The sequence below is a fragment of the Palaemon carinicauda genome, chromosome 1 (genome assembly GCF_036898095.1).
Source record: "Palaemon carinicauda isolate YSFRI2023 chromosome 1, ASM3689809v2, whole genome shotgun sequence".
Taxonomy (NCBI): domain Eukaryota; kingdom Metazoa; phylum Arthropoda; class Malacostraca; order Decapoda; family Palaemonidae; genus Palaemon; species Palaemon carinicauda.
In genome coordinates, this window is record NC_090725.1 from 65,906,243 (window position 1) to 65,929,102 (window position 22,860).

The 22,860-nt window shown below is 47.5% G+C and overlaps 1 protein-coding gene across 1 annotated transcript in view; it reads right to left on the bottom strand.

Moving 5' to 3' along the window:
* Positions 1-18,697, bottom strand: part of LOC137648611 (uncharacterized) — a 234,531-nt gene extending 215,834 nt beyond the window's left edge. Inside the window, exon 1 of the mRNA XM_068381543.1 lies at positions 18,420-18,697. Within this exon, the coding sequence (XP_068237644.1) occupies positions 18,420-18,494 (75 nt within the window). The 5' untranslated portion in view covers positions 18,495-18,697. The remainder of the gene's footprint in view (positions 1-18,419) is intronic.
* Between the last annotated feature and the right edge of the window lie 4,163 nt (positions 18,698-22,860).

The window sequence follows — 22,860 nt, forward strand, 5'->3', positions numbered from 1 at the left end:
CTCCAGCCTCCAGACGCCTTCTTTACAAGAAAGAGTCGACTGAAGAAGCCTGTGGACCAATCGACGACCTCTTGGAGAGCGCCCTTCTTCAACATAGTCTCGACTTCTGCCCGAAGGGATTGCCTCCTTGCCGATCCCATAGCAAGGGAGCTCAACGACACTGGATCCGCTGTCAGGGAAAGGGCTTTGACACTGTGGTCTTCGCTGTCGTTGCCGGTTTCGTCGTCTTGGTAGGACGTGGTTGCTGAGTAGCTGGAGGTTTATAGGGCTTAGATGTTAAAGCCCTATGTCGTAGAGAGTCCTGGTTGGACTTCCTCCACCTCTCAGCTGCCTGCTCCACGTCCTTAGGCTCAAACAGATTTCTCCCCAAGATGGAAGAATGTCTGAGCCTGCTGATCTCGGTGTTGGGGACTTTCTGGTGGAACCTCTCAGACACCGCATCTCGACGCTTCAAGATGGTATTAGCCCACAAGTTCGAGACTTGGTGGGCTAGAAACTCGATGGTACAAGTGCCTGAGTTAGAAATGTCTCCATGGCCTTCCTGGTACTTTCCTTGGACAGGTCCTCGGATCGTAGCAGGATGCCTAGAGACCCTAGCCAGATGTCCAGCCATGAAGTTGCCTGCATGGCACACTTCGCTACCTTCTCCTGGCTGAGGATCTCCGTAGCCGAGAAAGCCACTTGCCGGGTGGAGAGTCTCTCAAGAGGGACTCCCTTGGTAAGCTCTTCCAAAGAATGGTGCAAAGGAAGAGCTAAACAAGTCTCCTCCATGATCTCGAAGTACCTCCTCTGATGGACACGAGGAGGCGGGAGGAGTTTGTTCCCGGCGCTGGACCGGCTGGAGGAGGCAAGCTCGGAGAGCTGGCCCTTAACCTTATTTCTGGCACTCTTAACCCCTTGGGACCAAGGCAAAGCCGCACTGGCCCTAGAGGGTTTCTGAGTACCAAAGACTCGGTCCAGAACCGTGTCCTTGCCCTCACGAGGAGGAATCTCTGGGTCCGAGAACCCGTTGAGATTCCTCATAAAGGTCAGAACCTGCCAGAAAGCGTGTTCTGACTCCTGAAGCTCCCCTCCTGAAGGGCTGGCAGCGAAGTCTCCTGTCCCCAAAGGCTTCTCGGGAGGACTCGTGGACATTTTCCGAGGGCTTGGCTGGCTCTGGTCTAATCCTCGAGGATGACTTCGGAACTGTCTAGGAGTCCTCCGACTCCCTCCTGGAGGGATACAAGACTCCAGTAGTGATGGTGGGAGGCTCTTCTCCACCCCTACCCGAGAAGACTTCTCTGCGCGAGGTGGGGTTTCCCTCATTGGTGCAATGAGGGAACACCTCACCTCATGGGACTCCCCTGAGGACGGAAAATCCTCGTCCGAAGGGGAGGCAGAGAAAGTCTTGGGGGGGGAGCCTTCCTCAAAGACTTCCGAGGAGCCAACTTCGCCCTTGAAAAAGTTACCACGTCCGCTACTCCTCTCTTCCTCTTCAGGGGAGTCAAAACTGCCACTGATTTGTGTCCTAGTTCAGAGAGAACGGGCTTAAAAGCCTATACGACCGCTCTGAAAAGGGACCCAAACCAGGGCTGCCGACTGACAGCTGTGCTGTCAGAAACTCCCTCTGGAGGGAAGGGGATCGTTCGATCCCTAGGAGGAGTTACCAAAGCAGGGTCGGCCTGAAAAGAAGAAGAAGGCAAGTTCCTAGACCTATCTGGGGTTCTCCCTCCCTCCGGCGAGCACGCTGTTCTGCGCTTGCGGGGGGGGGGGAGCGTTAACGATGACCTAGCCGTGCGTCGTCCTACAGCCTCGTGCATGGGATCGCGTTGGAGATCGCGCTGGTGGTTGCGCTGGCGCTCGCGCGATGGAATTTTGCCTGAATCGGGCGAGCGATGGCGAAGAGGAAGACGGGCTTTGCTTGGCCGTGGGGTCAGCAGACTGACCAGCAGTCCTCCGAAGAGGAGTCTCTGTCAGTGAACTCCCCCGAAGGAGAGAATCACCTGCAGGAGAGACCGTTGGACTTAGTTCCTCCCTCGAAGGATGTTCGGAGGGGGGAACTAAGCCTTCAGCTACATCGGCAACATCAAGAGCAGAGTTTTGACCCAACTCATCAGAAGCCTCAGCCCCAACAACGTCGACGATAGACAGAGGATCGACCTCTGCTAAAGTCGGCGACTGTTTGACAGCAGCTCCCAATTTGATGATGTCAAACAAGGCTTCCTTGGAGGGCGAACCCTGAAGCCCCAAGGAAGCCCAAAGCTATAACAAATCATGGTTAGACACATTAACATGAGAATCAATATCCTCCCCCGGGGGGAGGAGGAGGAGCTGCCTCGCTATGCGAGGCAACTCCCTCTCCCAAACCCCGAGATCGGTCAACAGAACTGCGGCCAACGCTACCCCTCGACAGTTTCTCGGAAGAAACCGATCGAGTGGGAGCTTCGGAGGAGGTTTGGGGCACGGAAGAAGCAGCCTTGGGTTTCTCTCCTTTCAAAGAACTCTTCGAAGGAGAAATGTTATTTTCATTAGTAAAATAAATTTTTGAATATACTTACCCGATGATCATGTAGCTGTCAACTCCGTTGCCCGACAGAAATCTACGGTCGGGATACGCCAGCGATCGCTATCCAGGTGGGGGTGTACTCAACAGCGCCATCTGTGGTCAGGTACTCAAGTACTTCTTGTCAACAAGAACTCAATTTTCTCCTCGGTCCACTGGTTCTCTATGGGGAGGAAGGGCGGGTTCTTTAATTCATGATCATCGGCTAAGTATATTCAAAAATTTATTTTACTAATGAAAATAACATTTTTCAATATTAATCTTACCCGATGATCATGTAGCTGATTCACACCCAGGGTGGTGGGTGGAGACCAGCATACATGTTAAGAAAGAAGCTAAGTATCCCGTATTTCATTTTATTAGTTATTCAAAATAACATAAAATAAATAAGTACCTGGTAAGGAAGTCGACTTGAACCATTACTCTGCCTTTATTAAGTACGTCTTCCTTACTGAGCGTAGCGGTCCTCTTAGGATGCTGAACGACTCTTAGGTGCTGAAGTATAAAGGGCTGCAACCCATACTAAAGGACCTCATCACAACCTCTAACCTAGGCGCTTCTCAAGAAAGAATTGACCACCCGCCAAATCAACAAGGATGCGGAAGGCTTCTTAGCCGACCGTACAACCCAAAAACAACAATAAAAAGTATTCAAGAGAAAGGTTAAAAAGGTTATGGGATTATGGGAATGTAGTGGCTGAGCCCTCACCTACTACTGCACTCGCTGCTACGAATGGTCCCAGGGTGTAGCAGTTCTCGTAAAGAGACTGGACATCTTTGAGATAGAATGATGCGAACACTGACTTGCTTCTCCAATAGGTTGCATCCATAACACTCTGCAGAGAACGGTTCTGTTTGAAGGCCACTGAAGTAGCCACAGCTCTCACTTCATGTGTCCTTACCTTCAGCAAAGCAAGGTCTTCTTCCTTCAGATGAGAATGTGCTTCTCTAATCAGAAGCCTGATGTAGTAAGAAACTGCGTTCTTAGACATTGGTAGAGAAGGCTTCTTGATAGCACACCATAAGGCTTCTGATTGTCCTCGTAAAGGTTTTGACCTTCTTAGATAGTACCTAAGAGCTCTAACTGGGCAAAGTACTCTCTCCAGTTCGTTCCCCACCAAGTTGGACAGGCTTGGGATCTCGAACGACTTAGGCCATGGACGTGAAGGAAGCTCGTTTTTAGCCAAAAAACCGAGCTGCAAGGAACATGTAGCCGTTTCAGATGTGAAACCTATGTTCCTGCTGAAGGCGTGGATCTCACTTACTCTTTTAGCTGTTGCCAAGCACACGAGGAAAAGAGTTTTTAATGTGAGGTCCTTAAAAGAGGCTGATTGGAGAGGTTCAAATCTTGATGACATAAGGAACCTTAGGACCACGTCTAGATTCCAGCCTGGAGTGGACAACCGACGTTCCTTTGAGGTCTCAAAAGACCTAAGGAGGTCCTGTAGATCTTTGTTGGTGGAAAGATCCAAGCCTCTGTGGCGGAAAACCGCTACCAACATACTTCTGTAACCCTTGATCGTAGGAGCTGAAAGGGATCTTACGTTCCTTAGATGTAACAGGAAGTCAGCAATCTGGGTTTCAGTGGTACTGGTTGAGGAAACTGCATTGGCCTTGCACCAGCTTCGGAAGACTTCCCATTTAGACTGATAGACTCTCTGAGAGTGGATGTCCTCCTTGCTCTGGCAATCGCTCTGGCTGCCTCCTTCGAAAAGCCTCTAGCTCTTGAGAGTCTTTCGATAGTCTGAAGGCAGTCAGACGAAGAGCGTGGAGGTTTGGGTGTACCTTCTTTACGTGAGGTTGACGTAGAAGGTCCACTCTTAGAGGAAGAGTCCTGGGAACGTCGACCAGCCATTGCAGTACCTCTGTGAACCATTCTCTCGCGGGCCAGAGGGGAGCAACCAACGTCAGCCGTGTCCCTTTGTGAGAGGCGAACTTCTGAAGTACCCTGTTGACAATCTTGAACGGCGGGAATGCATACAGGTCGAGATGGGACCAATCCAGCAGAAAAGCATCCACGTGAACTGCTGCTGGGTCTGGAATCGGAGAACAATACAACGGGAGCCTCTTGGTCATCGAGGTAGCGAACAGATCTATGGTTGGCTGACCCCACAGGGCCCAAAGTCTGCTGCAAACATTCTTGTGAAGGGTCCACTCTGTGGGGATGACCTGACCCTTCCGGCTGAGGCGATCTGCCATGACATTCATATCGCCCTGAATGAACCTCGTTACCAGCGTGAGCTTTCGATCTTTTGACCAGATGAGGAGGTCCCTTGCGATCTCGAACAACTTCCTCGAATGAGTCCCTCCCTGCTTGGAGATGTAAGCCAAGGCTGTGGTGTTGTCGGAGTTCACCTCCACCACCTTGTTTAGCTGGAGGGACTTGAAGTTTATCAAGGCCAGATGAACCGCCAACAACTCCTTGCAATTGATGTGAAGTGTCCTTTGCTCCTGATTCCATGTTCCCGAGCATTCCTGTCCGTCCAATGTCGCACCCCAGCCCGTGTCTGATGCGTCCGAGAAGAGACGGTGGTCGGGGGTCTGAACAGCCAAAGGTAGACCTTCTTTGAGAAAATGCTGTTCTTCCACCACGTTAGAGTAGACCTCATCTCTTCGGAAACAGGAACTGAGACCGTCTCTAGCGTCATGTCCTTTATCCAGTGAGCAGCTAGATGATACTGAAGGGGGCGGAGGTGGAGTCTCCCTAACTCGATGAACAGGGCCAGCAATGAAAGTGTCCCTGTTAGACTCATCCACTGCCTGACTGAGCATCGGTTCCTTCTCAGCATGCTCTGGATGCATTCTAGGGCTTGGTTGATCCTTGGGGCCGACGGAAAAGCCCGAAAAGCTCGACTCTGAATCTCCATACCCAGGTAGACAATGGTCTGGGATGGGACGAGCTGGGACTTCTCTAAATTGACCAGGAGGCCCAGTTCCTTGGTCAGATCCATAGTCCATCTGAGATTCTCCAGACAGCGACGACTTGTGGGAGCTCTTAAAAGCCAGTCGTCTAAATAGAGGGAGGCTCTGATGTCTGCCAAGTGAAGGAATTTCGCAATATTCCTCATCAGTCTGGTAAACACAAGAGGTGCCGTGCTTAGGCCAAAGCACAGGGCTTGGAACTGGTACACAACCTTTCCAAAGACGAATCTCAGGAAAGGTTGGGAGTCTGGATGGATGGGGACGTGAAAGTATGCGTCTTTCAGGTCTAACGAGACCATCCAGTCCTCCTGCCTGACCGCTGCTAGGACCGACTTCGTCGTCTCCATCGTGAACGTCTGCTTGGTGACAAAAGCATTGAGAGCACTGACGTCCAGCACCGGTCTCCAACCTCCTGTCTTCTTGGCTACCAGGAAGAGACGGTTGTAAAAGCCCGGGGATTGATGATCCCGGACTATGACCACTGCTTCCTTTTGTAGCAAGAGCGACACCTCTTGTTGCAACGCTAGCCTCTTGTCCTTCTCCTTGTAGTTGGGAGAGAGGTTGATGGGAGATGTAGCTAGAGGGGGATTGCGGCAGAACGGAATTCTGTATCCCTCCCTTAGCCACTTCACAGACTGAGCGTCTGCACCTCTGCTCTCCCAAGCTTGCCAGAAGGTCTTGAGTCTGGCTCCTACTGCTGTCTGGAGAGGAAGGCAGTCAAAACTTGCCTTTTGCGGACTTGGAACCCTTCTTGGACTTGCCACGGTGACTGTCTGCACGGGTACCTCCTCTGCTGGAGGTTCTGCCACGAAAGGGCGGGATGAACCTAGAAGCAGGTGTATCAACTGCTGCAGGGCGGAAGGGTCTAGGCACGGAAGGTAAGGTTTTAGCCTTACGTGCAGAAGAAGCCATCAGATCATGAGTATCCTTCTGGATAAGTGAGGCAGCCATCCCCTTAATCAACTCCTCCGGAAACAGACACTTGGAGAGAGGAGCAAACAACAACTCTGACTTCTGGCAAGGAGTGATACCAGCAGATAAGAAGGAGCAAAGATGTTCTCTCTTCTTGAGGACTCCTGATACATATGAAGCCGCAAGTTCACCAGACCCATCCCGAATTGCCTTGTCCATGCTAGACATGATCAGCATGGCCGAGTCCTTATCTGAAGGGGAAGTCTTCCTGCTTAAGGCTCCCAAACACCAATCGAGGAAGTTGAATATCTCGAAGGCACGAAAGACTCCCTTCAACAGATGATCTAGATCGGAAAAGGACCAGCAGATCTTCGAACGTCTCATAGCCAACCTGCGGGGAGAGTCAACCAGACTTGAGAAGTCGGCCTGGGCAGAGGCAGGAACCCCCAAGCCAGGTTCCTCTCCCGTGGCATACCAGACGCTCGACTTAGAAGCAAGCTTGGGAGGAGGAAACACAAAAGAGGTCCTTCCCAGTTGCTTCTTGGAATGCAACCAGTCCCCCATAACCCTCAAAGCTCTCCTAGATGATCTGGCGAGAACAAGCTTGGTGAAGGCAGGCGCAGCAGACTGCATGCCCAGAGCAAACTCGGAGGGAGCAGAACGAGGGGTTGCAGACACAAAATGTTCAGGATACAAGTCCCTGAACAAAGCAAGGACCTTGCGAAAGTCTAAGGAGGGTGGCGAAGACTTGTGTCCTTCAACATCAGAGTGAGGTTCATCCAGATGAGCAGCTTCATCATCCGATACATCATCATCCGAAAGTTGAGTTGTGAGTGGCAAAGGCAGAGCAGCAAGCTGACCGGCTGAATCCTGCAGAACGGGTGCATGCGTACCTGCGGATCCAACATCATGCCTCTGCTGGACAGTCTGCGAGCTGGCAACAACAAAAGCAGAGGGCTGGTGTGAGGGAGGGTCTGCGGTGGGCTGAGGAGCATGCGGTATGGTATGCAGAGCATGCTGTAAGGTATGCGGCTCATGCTGCATGGTATGCGGAGCATGCTGCATGGTATGCGGAGCATGCTGTAAGGTCTGCAGAGCATGCTGCATGGGCTGAGGAGAATGCCGCATAGTGCTGGAACCCGGCAACTCCTGATGCGGCAGCTCACGCATGTTAGCAGATGGTGCAGCAAGAACATGCGTCTGGCAGGGAGGACTGCGCATCGGTGGAGGAGCTCTCACAGGTGGGGTGTGGGAGCAGGCAGCCGCAGTATCTGCTGAGCGCACAACCTCTGCGGGTTGTAGGCTAACAGGAGAGGTGTTAACCTTCTCGGCATGATACTCCTGCATGAATGCCGCAAGCTGAGACTGCATAGTCTGCAGCATGGACCACTTAGGGTCTACTGTGGTTGGAGCAACAACAGACGGAGCAGTAGCCTGTTGAGGGACCACTCTACCTCTCTTGGGAGGTGTGCAGTCATCAGATGACTGTGGCGAGTCCGAACTGACCCAGTGGCTACACCTGGGCCGTTGGACAAGCTCGGAAGGGACCTTACGTTTGAGCGGTCGTGAGACCTTGGTCCACCGTTTCCTCCTGGAAACTTCTTCCACAGACGAGGAATGTAAGGGCTCATTCGTCTGTATGTGGATGGGACGATCCTTAACAGATACGTCCGCAACCACTGAGGATACATCCGTGCGCCGATCAAGGCCTGCCGAACCCTTTGGTCCTTCGACATTGCTTCTCCCCTGGGCTTGGGAGCTTGCAAGAGGTCCCGGACTGGGAGGACGACTGGCACGCACAGATGTACCCTCATGCGCAACACTGACACTGACACTATGCACATCACTAGCACTAACACTTCCCACTGCACTCTTCGCTTTCAGCTCTCTGACATCTGCCAAGAGCTGATTGCGGTCACTAACCAACGACTCCACCTTATCACCGAGAGCCTGAATGGCACGCAACATATCAGCCATTGCAGGCTGAGCACTCGTAGCAGGTTCGGGAGTCACCACCACAGGGGAAGGAAAAGGTTGAGGGGCATGGGGAGAGGAAAAATCCACAGAGCGAGAAGAACTCCTCCTATCTCTCTCCTTCTCTAACCTACGTGCATATCTGAGGAATTCGTTAAAATCGAATTCCGAAAGCCCAGCACATTCCCCACATCGATCTTCCAATTGACAGGATTTACCCCTACAATTGGAACATACGGTGTGAGGATCTATAGAGGCCTTCGGAAGACGCCTAGTACAAGTCCTAACACTACACTGCCTGTATTTAGGAACTTGGGAATGGTCAGACATCTTGAATTTAGAAGTAGTCAAGGGGGAATTCCAAATTTAAGCAAAGTTCGTTAACCAATAAATCAAATTAATTCCAAAAGCTTGCTAAGCTAAGGATAAAGCTTCCTGAACAGCGAAGGCTAAACTTTAGAGCAAATACATCACCAAATCGTGAACAAAAGACTCCAAAATCAACAGCGTATCCAAGTAGGTCTTGCCGGCGGCACGACAGAGGAAAAATTGAGTTCTTGTTGACAAGAAGTACTTGAGTACCTGACCACAGATGGCGCTGTTGAGTACACCCCCACCTGGATAGCGATCGCTGGCGTATCCCGACCGTAGATTTCTGTCGGGCAACGGAGTTGACAGCTACATGATCATCGGGTAAGATTAATATTGAAAAATATCCCTTTTGGACTTCTTCTTCTGGCACTGGGAAAACCTCTCCCACTGGGAGGTAGACCACTCCCCACACTCACCACATACATTACTTCTATCACACTGTTGGCCCCTACAGAAAGGACATAAGGTGCGAGGGTCCGTTTCGACCGCCGACATATAGGTTCCACAAGGACGGTCAAGTAAACCGGGACACTTCCACATCGCAGAGGCCAACTTCACAAACACTTTATCGAAGAAAAAGTAAACCAAAGATCAGTTAAATGGCTGTCAGATAAGGCGAGGGTGAGAGCGGACACGTCCGTCTAGCACCCGAGCCGAGAGCAAAGTGAACTCAGCACAAGTGTGTGAGGGGGGGGGGGGGGTTAGCAAGCTACTCTCCCTACCCCCCGCCAACTAGCAGTGGGGTAGTAAACCCTCGTTAAAATTCTAATGGCTCGTCATTTCAGCTATGCCGAAAGTAATTACCCATATCAAATAGCGTGGTTTGTATTTCAGTTACGGAACAAATTCAAGTTAGGTGATGCTCTTGTGTTTCCTTCCCTTTCAAAAAGTGCTTTTTCAGTGGAATTTTAAAACTTATACAATATTGTTTGGAACGATACGAATTTACCCAAACTATTTGTATCAGAACAAGAGGGTGTATGTATGATGACGGCCATGGCCCATAACTCCCTTATTTTCACCCTATCGCTAAGAATGAGGCAGTCTAAAAGGGCTCGCAGGGGAATGTTATGCCACCATTAGGTAAGTAGGTAAGGACACAGATTGCAGGTTTGGTTAGGTGAAGAAGTTTAGGTGGGGAAGTTTAGGGTGGTGGCATTCTATACAAGAGGGAAGGCCTATCCATCATTATACAAAAGCTTCCAGAACAGTTCAAAGCCCCATTGAATACAACAGGAACAATTCTAATTTTATCAAGAATACTGACCTACAGTAAATATTTTCCGTTGAATTTTCTGATTACAAAATGCTTCATGACATTATCCTACACCCTTAACTCTTTCTCTAACAAAAGTAGAGTCCAACATCCAAAACGGGGGTAAATATATGATACTTTAATTACTAGAGAAACTGGAACTCACTATAAGAAATGGACGAGTGCTGGCTCGTTTGGTATTTTTCTCTATATGTTTAATAGGGGCTGGGGCATAATAACTTACGTATCGGTCAATTAAAATGTGAAGTATGTTTTTCACTCTATTGTTTACATCTGAGAGACTGAAGGGGACTTGTTGAGCATGCTTGGTTTCTGTCCATTTACAATTACGTATCTGTCAGGTGGTTTTTTAAACCAATTAACAGCTTATGGGTACTTCTCCATACGTTCCCAGATGTTGTTCTACAACAACCAATTTTTTCAACCTTCCCCTTCAGTTTCAACTTAACCAACAGCACGTAAAGATGTCTCCAAGAGGGAACAACTTAAGGGAAGTACATCAATCTATTTTGAAATTTAGTGTAATTTCATTTATGTCAACAACTGATTACGATGGAAATGCTCTCCGTTCAGTGTAAAGCTATTGTTACTCACACGAAATAAAAAAAATAACAGCGAAATAATGCCTCAAAAGTCCAATTCTGACTTAATTTTTAGGGATGACCAGCACATTTTCTACTGCAAAGCTTCTGTAAAGATTGCTAAGACAAAAAACAAATGAAAAAAAGGTGTCAATCATAAGGTAATGAATTTTTTGTTATTCAATTTTTTTCATAATGAAAGGATTTATTTGTGATTTACTTTACCATAATGTAAGGATTTATTTGAGATTTACTTTTTGTTTGTGACCTTGGAAAGGGGGTGTCCGGCTAGCGGTTGTGACCTGGGAAGGTTTGTGACCTGGGAAGGGGGGTCCAAGGGACTTGCCCCCAGCTAGGGGGTTGTGACCTGGGAAGGGGGATCTGAGGGGGCTTACCCAAGCTAGGGGTTGTGACTTGGGAAGCGGAGTCCGGCGGGGCTTGCCCCTGGCTAGGGGTTGTGACCTGGGAACTACTAGGTTAGGTTAGGTGGGTTTCTTAGGTTCTGTAGCTTTTTCCAAATCTCAAAAGGGTTAAATAATCACGTTTTGGCCTGTTTTCAGACACTTACATGAAACATATATTTTCCAACTGATTAATTTGTGCTTATTTTGCATTCCTGGCCATTATTATTGCTGCAAATCACTAATTTATGACATTTCCCCACCCAAAACACTCCGGTTTCTCTCTGGAGTCCCCCATAATTGTCTTTAAATGAGGGGGTCCAAACCCTCATGAACGGGTGGTTTGCCCCAATAATCATGGTCTGAAAGGAAAACTATAAGGTTCATGTATTTGGCTAGAAAGTAAAGTATCATATATTCACCCAAACGGGTAAAATGTGCCATCCATCTATTCCGCTATTGCATGAATAGTGGCATCGAGTGGAGAGATACCCCTTCCACGACACCAACCACAGAAAACTCTCCACTTTGCCTCGTAGACCCCTGCGGATGACCTTCGTAGGTGTCCAGAAATCCTGTTCGCAACTTGTTGCGAAAATCCTCTCTCTGCGAGGAGATGCTAGATAGTCTCCAGGCGTGAAGTCGAAGCGAAGCTACGGCTTTGTGAAAGATGTTGGCGTATGGTTGTTTGAGTAGCTCGTGTCGTGGAGGGAATTCTCTCGGAAGTTCCGTTAGGAGTTGCAGAAGGTCTGGAAACCATTCCGCATGATGCCATAGCGGAGCTATTAGGGTCATCGAGAGATTGACCGATATTCTGGTCTTGTTGAGTACCCTCCTCATCAGACAGAACGGGGGAAGGGCGTATACTGTACGTCGATGTTGTCCCACCATTGTTGAAAGGCATCTTGCCAGAGTGCCTTGGGATCCGGGACTGGGAAACAGTACAGCGGGAACTTGAAGTTCAGCACTGTAGCGAACAGATCCACAGTCGGGGAACCCCACAAAGTCAGAACTTTGTTGGCTACTCGATGATCCAAAGACCACTCGGTACTCACTATCTGAGACGCTCTGCTCAGACTGTCGGCGAGCACATTCCTCTTGCCTGGAATGAAGCGAGACGATAGTGGAATCGAGTGGACTTCGGTCCATCTCAGTATCTCTACTGCGAGATGGGATAGCTGCTCTGAAAAGGTACCTCCCTGCTTGTTGATGTAAGCCACTACTGTGGTGTTGTCGCTCATCACCACCACAGAGTGACCCACCAGGTAATGTTGGAACTGTTGAAAGGCCAGGAATACGGCCTTCATTTCTAGCAGATTTATATGGAGGCACTTTCCTGATTCTGACCACAGGCCTGAGGTCCTGTGGTGCAGAACGTGGGCCCCCCACCCTTTCTTTGAGGCGTCCGAAAACAGCATTAAATCCGGGGGGAGGACGAAAAGATCCACTCCCCTTCGTAGGTTCTCGTCTGGTCACCCACCACTGAAGATCCGTCCGTTCCGCAGGACCCATCGGGATCATGACGTCCGGGGAATCGTGTCCTTGATTCCACCGGGACTTGAGTCGCCATTGCAGAGATCTCATTCTGAGACGCCCGTTGGGAACTAGACGGGCCAGGGATAAGAGGTGACCGAGGAGACGTAACCACGATTGGGCTGGGAGTTCTTCTCGTCTGATGAAAGGACTTGCGACCCTCCTCAGCCTTACTATCCTGTCGTCTGATGGGAAGGCTTTGTGGAGATTGGTGTCTATTATCATGCCTAGATAGGGAGTAGGGAGCAGAGAAGACTTCTCGAGATTTACCAGGATCCCCAGATCTTGGCAAAGTCTCAGAAGCTCGATGTCGAAGAAGGGCTGACTCCGAGTCTGCTAGGATCAGCCAGTCGTCCACATAACGGAGGAGACGGATGTCGATCCTTTGTGCCCACGATGATATCAGGGTGAACACTCTGGTGAAAACCTGAGGGGCTGTGGAGAGACCGAAACACAGCACCTTGAACTGGTAGATCTTGTTGTCTAGGCAGAATCTTAAGTACTTCCTTGAAGACGGATGGACTAGGATCTGGAAGTACGCGTCCTGCAGATCCAGTGTACACATGAAGTCTTGAGGTCTCACTGCAAGTCTGACCGTGTCTGCTGTCTCCATGCTGAACGGGGTCTGCTTGACAAACCTGTTCAGAGCTGAGAGGTCGATGACTGGTCTCCAGCCTCCAGACGCCTTCTTTACAAGAAAGAGTCGACTGAAGAAGCCTATGGACCAATCGACGACCTCTTGGAGAGCTACCTTCTTCAACATAGTCTCGACTTCTGCCCGAAGGGATTGCCTCCTTGCCGATCCCATAGCAAGGGAGCTCAACGACACTGGATCCGCTGTCAGGGGAGGTAGATATGTTATGAACAGGACGTGATATCCTTGACTGATTACGGAAATCGTCCAGGAATCGGCCACAAGTTGCTGCCACCTGCTTGCGCAACTTTGTAGGCATCCCCCTACTGGTGGACATGCAGGGGGACTGCGGCCTCGGCCACTCCCTCTAGGATCCCCCCCCCCCCCCCCCCCCCCGGAGGACTTTTTGACTTTCTTGTCTTTGACAGGAAAGGGCTTTGACACTGTGGTCTTCGCTGTCATTGCCGGTTTCGTCGTCTTGGTAGGACGTGGTTGCTGAGTAGCTGGAGGTTTATAGGGCTTAGATGTTAAAGCCCTATGTCGTAGAGAGTCCTGGTTGGACTTCCTCCACCTCTCAGCTGCCTGCTCCACGTCCTTAGGCTCAAACAGATTTCTCCCCAAGATGGAAGAATGTCTGAGCCTGCTGATCTCGGTGTTGGGGACTTTCTGGTGGAACCTCTCAGACACCGCATCTCGACGCTTCAAGATGGTATTAGCCCACAAGTTCGAGACTTGGTGGGCTAGAAACTCGATGGTACGAGTGCCTGAGTTAGAAATGTCTCCATGGCCTTCCTGGTACTTTCCTTGGACAGGTCCTCGGATCGTAGCAGGATGCCTAAAGACCCTAGCCAGATGTCCAGCCATGAAGTTGCCTGCATGGCACACTTCGCTACCTTCTCCTGGCTGAGGATCTCCGTAGCCGAGAAAGCCACTTGCCGGGTGGAGAGTCTCTCAAGAGGGACTCCCTTGGTAAGCTCTACCAAAGAATGGTGCAAAGGAAGAGCTAAACAAGTCTCCTCCATGATCTCGAAGTACCTCCTCTGATGGACACGAGGAGGCGGGAGGAGTTTGTTCCCGGCGCTGGACCGGCTGGAGGAGGCAAGCTCGGAGAGCTGGCCCTTAACCTTATTTCTGGCACTCTTAACCCCTTGGGACCAAGGCAAAGCAGCACTGGCCCTAGAGGGTTTCTGAGTACCAAAGACTCGGTCCAGAACCGTGTCCTTGCCCTCACGAGGCGGAATCTCTGGGTCCGAGAACCCGTTGAGATTCCTCATAAAGGTCAGAACCTGCCAGAAAGCGTGTTCTGACTCCTGAAGCTCCCCTCCTGAAGGGCTGGCAGCGAAGTCTCCTGTCCCCAAAGGCTCTTCTCGGGGGGACTCGTGGACATTTTCCGAGGGCTTGGCTGGCTCTGGTCTAATCCTCGAGGATGACTTCGGAACTGTCTAGGAGTCCTTCGACTCCCTCCTAGAGGGATACAAGACTCCAGTAGTGATGGTGGGAGGCTCTTCTCCACCCCTACCCGAGAAGACTTCTCTGCGCGAGGTGGGGTTTCCCTCATTGGTGCAATGAGGGAACACCTCACCTCATGGGACTCCCCTGAGGACGGAAAATCCTCGTCCGAAGGGGAGGCAGAGAAAGTCTTGGGGGGGGGGGAGCCTTCCTCAAAGACTTCCGAGGAGCCAACTTCGCCCTTGGAAAAGTTACCACGTCCGCTACTCCTCTCTTCCTCTTCAGGGGAGTCAAAACTGCCACTGATTTGTGTCCTAGTTCAGAGAGAACGGGCTTAAAAGCCTGTACGACCGCTCTGCCAAGGGACCCAAACCAGGGCTGCCGACTGACAGCTGCGCTGTCAGAAACTCCCTCTGGAGGGAAGGGGATCGTTCGACTCCTAGGAGGAGTTACCAAAGCAGGGTCGGCCTGAAGAGAAGAAGAAGGCAAGTTCCTAGACCTATCTGGGGTTCTCCCTCCCTCCGGCGAGCACGCTGTTCTGCGCTTGCGGGGGGAGGGGGGGGGGGAGCGATGACGATGACCTAGCCGTGCGTCGTCCTACAGCCTCGTGCGTGGGATCGCGTTGTAGATCGCGCTGGTGGTTGCGCTCGCGTGATGGAATTTTGCCTGAATCGGGCGAGCGATGGCGAAGAGGAAGACGGGCATTGTGCCTTAAACCCCCTCTGGGGGCCATGGGTCAGCAGACTGACCAGCAGTCCTCCAAAGAGGAGTCTCTGTCAGTGAACTCCCCCGAGGGAGAGAATCACCTGCAGGAGAGACCGTTGGACTTAGTTCCTCCCTCGAAGGATGTTCGGAGGGGGGAACTAAGCCTTCAGCTACATCGGCAACATCAAGAGCAGAGTTTTGACCCAACTCATCAGAAGCCTCTGCCCCAACAACGTCGACGATAGACAGAGGATCGACCTCTGCTAAAGTCGGCGACTGTTTGACAGCAGCTCCCAATTTGATGATGTCAAACAAGGCTTCCTTGGAGGGCGAACCCTGAAGCCACAAGGAAGCCCAAAGCTATAACAAATCATGGTTAGACACATTAACATGAGAATCAATATCCTCCCCCGGGGGAGGAGGAGGAGCTGCCTCGCTATGCGAGGCAACTCCCTCTCCCAAACCCCGAGATCGGTCAACAGAACTGCGGCCAACGCTACCACTCGACAGTTTCTCGGAAGAAACCGATCGAGTGGGAGCTTCGGAGGTTTGGGGCACGGAAGAAGAAGCCTTGGGTTTCTCTCCTTTCAAAGAACTCTTCGAAGGAGAAATATCCCTTTTGGACTTCTTCTTCTGGCGCCGGGAAAACCTCTCCCACTGGGAGGTAGACCACTCCCCACACTCACCACATACATTACTTCTATCACACTGTTGGCCCCTACAGAAAGGACATAAGGTGTGAGGGTCTATTTCGACCGCCGACATATAGGTTCCACAAGGGCGGTCAAGTAAACCGGGACACTTCCACATCGCAGAGGCCAACTTCACAAACACTTTATCGAAGAAAAAGTAAACCAAAGATCAGTTAAATGGCTGTCAGATAAGGCGAGGGTGAGAGCGGACACGCCCGTCTAGCACCCGAGCCGAGAGCAAAGTGAACTCAGCACAGGTGTGTGTGAGGGGGGGGTAGCAAGCTACTCTCCCTACCCCCCGCTAACTAGCAGTGGGGTAGTAAACCCTCGTTAAAATTCTAATGGCTCGTCATTTCAGCTATGCCGAAAGTAATTACCCATATCAAATAGCGTGGTTTGTATTTCAGTTACGGAACAAATTCAAGTTAGGTGATGCTCTTGTGTTTCCTTCCCTTTCAAAAAGTGCTTTTTCAGTGGAATTTTAAAATTTATACAGTATTGTTTGGAACGATACGAATTTACCCAAACTATTTGTATCAGAACAAGAGGGTGTATGTATGATGACGGCCATGGCCCATAACTCCCTTATTTTCACCCTATCGCTAAGAATGAGGCAGTCTAAAAGGGCTCGCAGGGGAGCGTTATGCCACCATTAGGTAAGTAGCTAAGGACACAGATTGTAGGTTTGGTTAGGTGAAGAAGTTTAGGTGGGGAAGTTTAGGGTGGTGGCATTCTATACAAGAGGGAAGGCCTGTCCATCATTATACAAAAGCTTCCAGAACAGTTCAAAGCCCCATTGAATACAACAGGAACAATTCTAATTTTATCAAGAATAATGACCTACAGTAAATATTTTCCGTTGAATTTTCTGATTACAAAATGCTTCATGACATTATCCTACACCCTTAACTCTTTCTCTAACAAAAGTAGAGTCCAACATCCAAAACGGGGGTAAATATATGATACTTTAATTACTAGAGAAACTGGAACTCACTATAAGAAATGGACGAGTGCTGGCTCGTTTGGTATTTTTCTCTATATGTTTAATAGGGGCTGGGGCATAATAACTTACGTATCAGTCAATTAAAATGTGCAGTATGTTTTTCACTCTCTTGTTTACATCTGAGAGACTGAAGGGGACTTGTTGAGCATGCTTGGTTTCTGTCCATTTACAATTACGTATCTGTCAGGTGGTTTTTTAAACCAATTAACAGCTTATGGGTACTTCTCCATACGTTCCCAGATGTTGTTCTACAACAACCAATTTTTTCAACCTTCCCCTTCAGTTTCAACTTAACCAACAGCACGTAAAGATGTCTCCAAGAGGGAACAACTTAAGGGAAGTACATCAATCTATTTTGAAATTTAGTGTAATTTCATTTATGTCAACAACTGATTACGATGGAAATGCTCTCCGTTCAGTGTAAAGCTATTGTTACTCACACGAAATAAAAAAAATAACAGCGAAATAATGCCTCAAAAGTCCAATTCTGACTTAATTTTTAGGGATGACCAGCACATTTTCTACTGCAAAGCTTCTGTAAAGATTGCTAAGACAAAAAACAAATGAAAAAAAGGTGTCAATCATAAGGTAATGAATTTTTTGTTATTCAATTTTTTTCATAATGAAAGGATTTATTTGTGATTTACTTTACCATAATGTAAGGATTTATTTGAGATTTACTTTTTGTTTGTGACCTTGGAAAGGGGGTGTCCGGCTAGCGGTTGTGACCTGGGAAGGTTTGTGACCTGGGAAGGGGGGTCCAAGGGACTTGCCCCCAGCTAGGGGGTTGTGACCTGGGAAGGGGGATCTGAGGGGGCTTACCCAAGCTAGGGGTTGTGACTTGGGAAGCGGAGTCCGGCGGGGCTTGCCCCTGGCTAGGGGTTGTGACCTGGGAACTACTAGGTTAGGTTAGGTGGGTTTCTTAGGTTCTGTAGCTTTTTCCAAATCTCAAAAGGGTTAAATAATCACGTTTTGGCCTGTTTTCAGACACTTACATGAAACATATATTTTCCAACTGATTAATTTGTGCTTATTTTGCATTCCTGGCCATTATCATTACTGCAAATCACTAATCTGTGACATTTCCCCACCCAAAACACTCCGGTTTCTCTCTGGAGTCCCCCATAATTGTCTTTATATGAGGGGGTCCAAACCCTCATGAACGGGTGGTTTGCCCCAATAATCATAGTCTGAAAGAAAAACTATAAGGTTCATGTATTTGGCTAGAAAGTAAAGTATCATATATTCACCCAAACGGGTAAAATGTGCCATCCATCTTTAAACAGTGAGAAAAAGTAAGCAAAATAATATCCACTACATCACTTGCCAAGAAATCCACGTCCAAACACCCACAGTATTTACAACAGTCTAGAATCCCATAAATACTGTCATGTCAATAAAAACTAAACCAGATTCCAAAATACCTTATCTTTCAGGGTGTCTAGGATAATTTTTTCTTCAAATCCCTCACGACACAAGTAGTAATCCATTACTTTCATTTATGTTTACAAAACATCTCAAATTCGGATTTTTGGACTCGAAGGTAGTAAGGTCAACAAGAGCTTCTTCTTCATTATTTTTGTAACAGAAGAGTTGGTAAAGTAAAAGTATAACGCCAAATTCACACACACAAGAAAAAACTATTCATCACATTTAAACTTGTGGGAAATAAAATAAAAAGAAAAGTGGTAGAAAAGACAGCAGAAATGACTATACTGAGGTTCGTAAATAGTTCAGGTTCAGGTTCTGAGGGAGTGGGGGTGAGGCATAGCCTTTACAACGGCGCCTCTAACGCTTATCTTCTTGTACTGTTTTGTCTTTTCTTCCACATTATGTTTAATACTCCTTTTTTCTTTTCTATATTTGTTTCACTAAATAAAAATAATCCTACTATTTTCTTCGGGTCTTCGTCGTATGGTTGTTGTAGCTCAATTACTTCATTCCTTTCTTTTCTATATTCCTGGCAAAATAACAAAAAATGTATCAAATCTTCCTCCTCATTTTCACAAAAATTACAGTTTACATTCCCTCCATTGTGTCTATTTACAATATTTAGTTTTAACGTATTAGTTCTTGCTCTAAAAAATATCACTGAAGCAAATGTATTGTCATAAATTAACTCTTCTTTAATTTCTTTCTTCCACGTTCTATATATTTCTAAGCTCTCTTTACTTTCTATTTCTTCTTTCCACTTTTCAGTATCCCACTTTCTGGTTTCCGTCTTTATTTCTGCCTTGTTCATTCTTCTTATTTGTCTTATGCCTAAACTTAATTCTTCCAAATACTTTGCAGGTTGTTTCCACCATCTTCCTTCTTTTTCTTGAATATCCTGGATAATTATTTTCAGTATTTCCTTCTTTCCATTCAGGGTACGATTTAAGTACTGCAGCTTCCCATCCATCACCCTTGCTTTCATAGAAGATGCACCTATCTCCCATCTTGGAGCAGTATTAGCTGTGCTTTTAGTGGCACCTAAAATCTTCCTGTATACCCCATTCTCTATTCTTTGTAGTTTCTCTATTTCAGTTTCTGTTAGAAATTACAAAGGTAAACTTCACAATAAGCAAGCAGTAAAAGCTATGAAATTGAAAACAAGGTTAAATATGACAGTCCTAAACAAAAATTATAGAAACAAGAAGATTATGCAACAGAGCGTATGTTTAGCTGTAATGGATTAAGAAAATTTAATGCCTTATAGTATACTCACAATCATAATGTGTTGAGAGTAAGGAGGAACCTGGAACAAACCCTAGGCCAATTCACATAAAACATTTTACAAATGGGCCTTTTGAAATAGTCATTGGGACTATGATCCCAGGAAAGCATAAATAGAGACGAATTGGAACTGTAAGTAAAATACATGTGATACAAACAGGTTTCACATCAGAAACAAGAAGGATGGACAATTTTAGTCTTACACACAAAACAGATTTTGAGCGAAGCGAAAAATCTACTTTTGGGTGAGATGGCCATGTCGTCCTGATGGAAGGTTCCTAAGAGTAGCTTCCTAAGTGATATTTGACTACAGTGATATTCCCAGAGAATTTACCTTTAGGTCTCCAGAATTCTAACTCCTGGCGCGAATATCCTTAAATTTCTCTCAAGGATATCGCATAATATCAGGGGACATATTCTTGACACGCCACATAGCAATCTGCACCCCGAATAGCGTTTACGCTTCGAGGGGAAAAGTGGCAGATTAGAAGGGGAGCCGTATCAAGGTTACCCTAGTTCCCATACTACTATTGAGTATCACAACAGCGCCATATTCAATATGGCGGACATTTGTTGTAGCATTGAGCATGGTGCTACAGATACAGTAGTTCGGGAGGGATACTGTGAAGATCTTTTCTTTAGAAAAGAAGGGTGGGTCCATCAGGACGACATGGCCATCTCACCCAAAAATAGATTTTTCGCTTTGGGCTCAAGCCATGTCGTCCTGATGGAAGCATACCAGAGAATTAATGTATCTGTGGATTTTCATCAGTGCCTTAACCTTGAGACAATATTTCTATGGTCATTTGGACAATTTGAGACAAATGACGTTACCGTTATTCGTCATCATCACTAATCATAAACGATGTTAGTGCTTCCTGCCCCCTACAGGAAAGTCATTCTAGACGGTAGAAAAGGGGCCTCAAGGTTAGCATATATTGTATGAACAAACTTAAGTATACACTGAATATACAAACAGTCTCATGGTTTGTATATATTGCCGAACCAGTATCAGTGTCCATTACATCCATTGTTTGCAAGCATACAATGATATAAAATACACTTACATCAGTAAGTCAAAGAACGCTGGCATCTTAACATGCAATTATCGGGCGAATTAGGACGCAATTACGTTCTAATAGACATTTATTTCTAATAAATGGCTAAATGAATTAACATGTAAAAAGCATGCGGAATGATAAAGGAATTATACCTGCGATGTATACAGAAATTATTTTTCCCTCTTTTGAAAGGAAAGAAACGATGAGTGCCACTCTCAGACTGAAGAAAAGTCTTAATAAATTTCTCTTCATAATTTCCGTACCTGTTATATTCTATCAGCACTGTGTACTACATACACACGGCACTAGTGTTATCTGTATAATTCCGCACCTGAGATATTGAACAGAGTTAGTGTCACCCTAGTAACACTATCTAAAAGGGGATCACACTAAAAGTGCTGACACCTTCTCCCTTTAATTGACAGTCCCAATCAATTAACTGTTCATCGCAGAATTAGATGACAGGTTTAAATACACTACCTGCCACCACCACATAGTGCTTCAGTTCATGGACCTGCTTAGCATAGTGTTTGTAGAACACCCTGGATGATTTCCATCCAGTATATGAGCGAAGACGCTCAAAGTCCATATACTGAAAAAAGTTCAGTGATGAAGCAATCTTTCTCGGATCATGACCTGCGGGAGTACTGTCAGGATCCACTCTACGAATAAAGTAGGTGAGCTTTGCCCTCAGTTGTCTCAGGGACAAGTTTGATCCAGAGGTTTCTCCTTTAAAGAGCTGACCTCCCCTGAAGTCTGAAGTTCTACGAAGATAGACCTTTAGACACTCTATAGGACATAGAGAGATATCTTCCTTCAGAGGGCAGATTCTCCAGGTAGCTCGTTCTTAGCGAGAAAGAATGGATCAGGAAAGAGATTCAGTTTTCCCATTTCTGTGAACTGAATGTGGCCCTCATCCCTGGATAGGGCCACTATTTCACTAACTCTAGCCCCAGAGGCTATAGCGAACAGAAAAATAACCTTTTGGGTTAGATCCTTGAGAGAACAATCTTCATTGTTCACAGATGAGGCATAATGTAGGACCTTGTCCAAAGACCATGAGATGGGTTTTGGCGGTGCTGCAGGCCTAAGCCTTGTACATGCCTTCGGAATCTTATTAAAGATTTCATCCGCCAGATCCACTTGAAAGGCATATGGAAGAGGTCTAGTCAAGGCTGACTTACACGTAGTTATCATGTTGGCTGCCAGACCTTGATTATGAAAGTAGACAAAGAAGGACAGACAGAAGTTCATTGAAATTTCTTTCGGTCCTTTTGCTTTTACAAAAGCAACCCACATCTTCCAAGATGACTCATATTGTCTTCTAGTTGACTTGGACTTATATTCTTCTAGGAAATCTATATTGCCTTCTGAGATCCCAAATCTTTTCCTAACTGCTAGGGCAAGAAAATCATGAAATGAAGGGTTTGGGCTCTCTGTGATAAATTGAAGGCAATCAACTTCTGAACCTTCTGAGATAGTCGTGGGTTCAGAACTAGGGGCAGTCTCAGCTTCCGTTCCTTCACCAAAGAGAACAGATTGCTCTTGGGCTACTTGGGAGTCCACAGAGCCACTCCTCCCTGGAAGGAACTCAGTATGTTGAGGATCTTCAGCAGGAGATTGGATGGGATGACCAGGAATTCCTGAGTCCATCCCTTCTATACTAGAGACATGATGTCTGTTATCTCCACTAGAGGATCCTCATATGGGGCTACTTATCGAGGTAGTTTTTTGAAGACGCTCGTGATGAAGAGGTCGATCTGCAGTTCTGGGACTTGTTCCCATCTGCGAAAGAATAGGTCTGTGTCCGTGGACCATTCCAACTCTACCGGCTTGAGCCCAAGTAGAGCATCTGCTGTCACCTTGGGGATCAATTGTACATGAATTTCTGATAGGTGCCATCCTTTTAGGTAAGGGATGGTTAACGTCACCTAGTTTAGATCTCTTCAAGCATTTGATGCGTATCTTCTCCAGACTCCTAACGCATCTATTAGTTGTGCTCTTAGCACTGGGTCTGTCAGTATTGCAAACTGGAGAAAGTACTGAACGTCTCCCTGTTAGCATCCTGGAATCCTGACTGATTACCTTA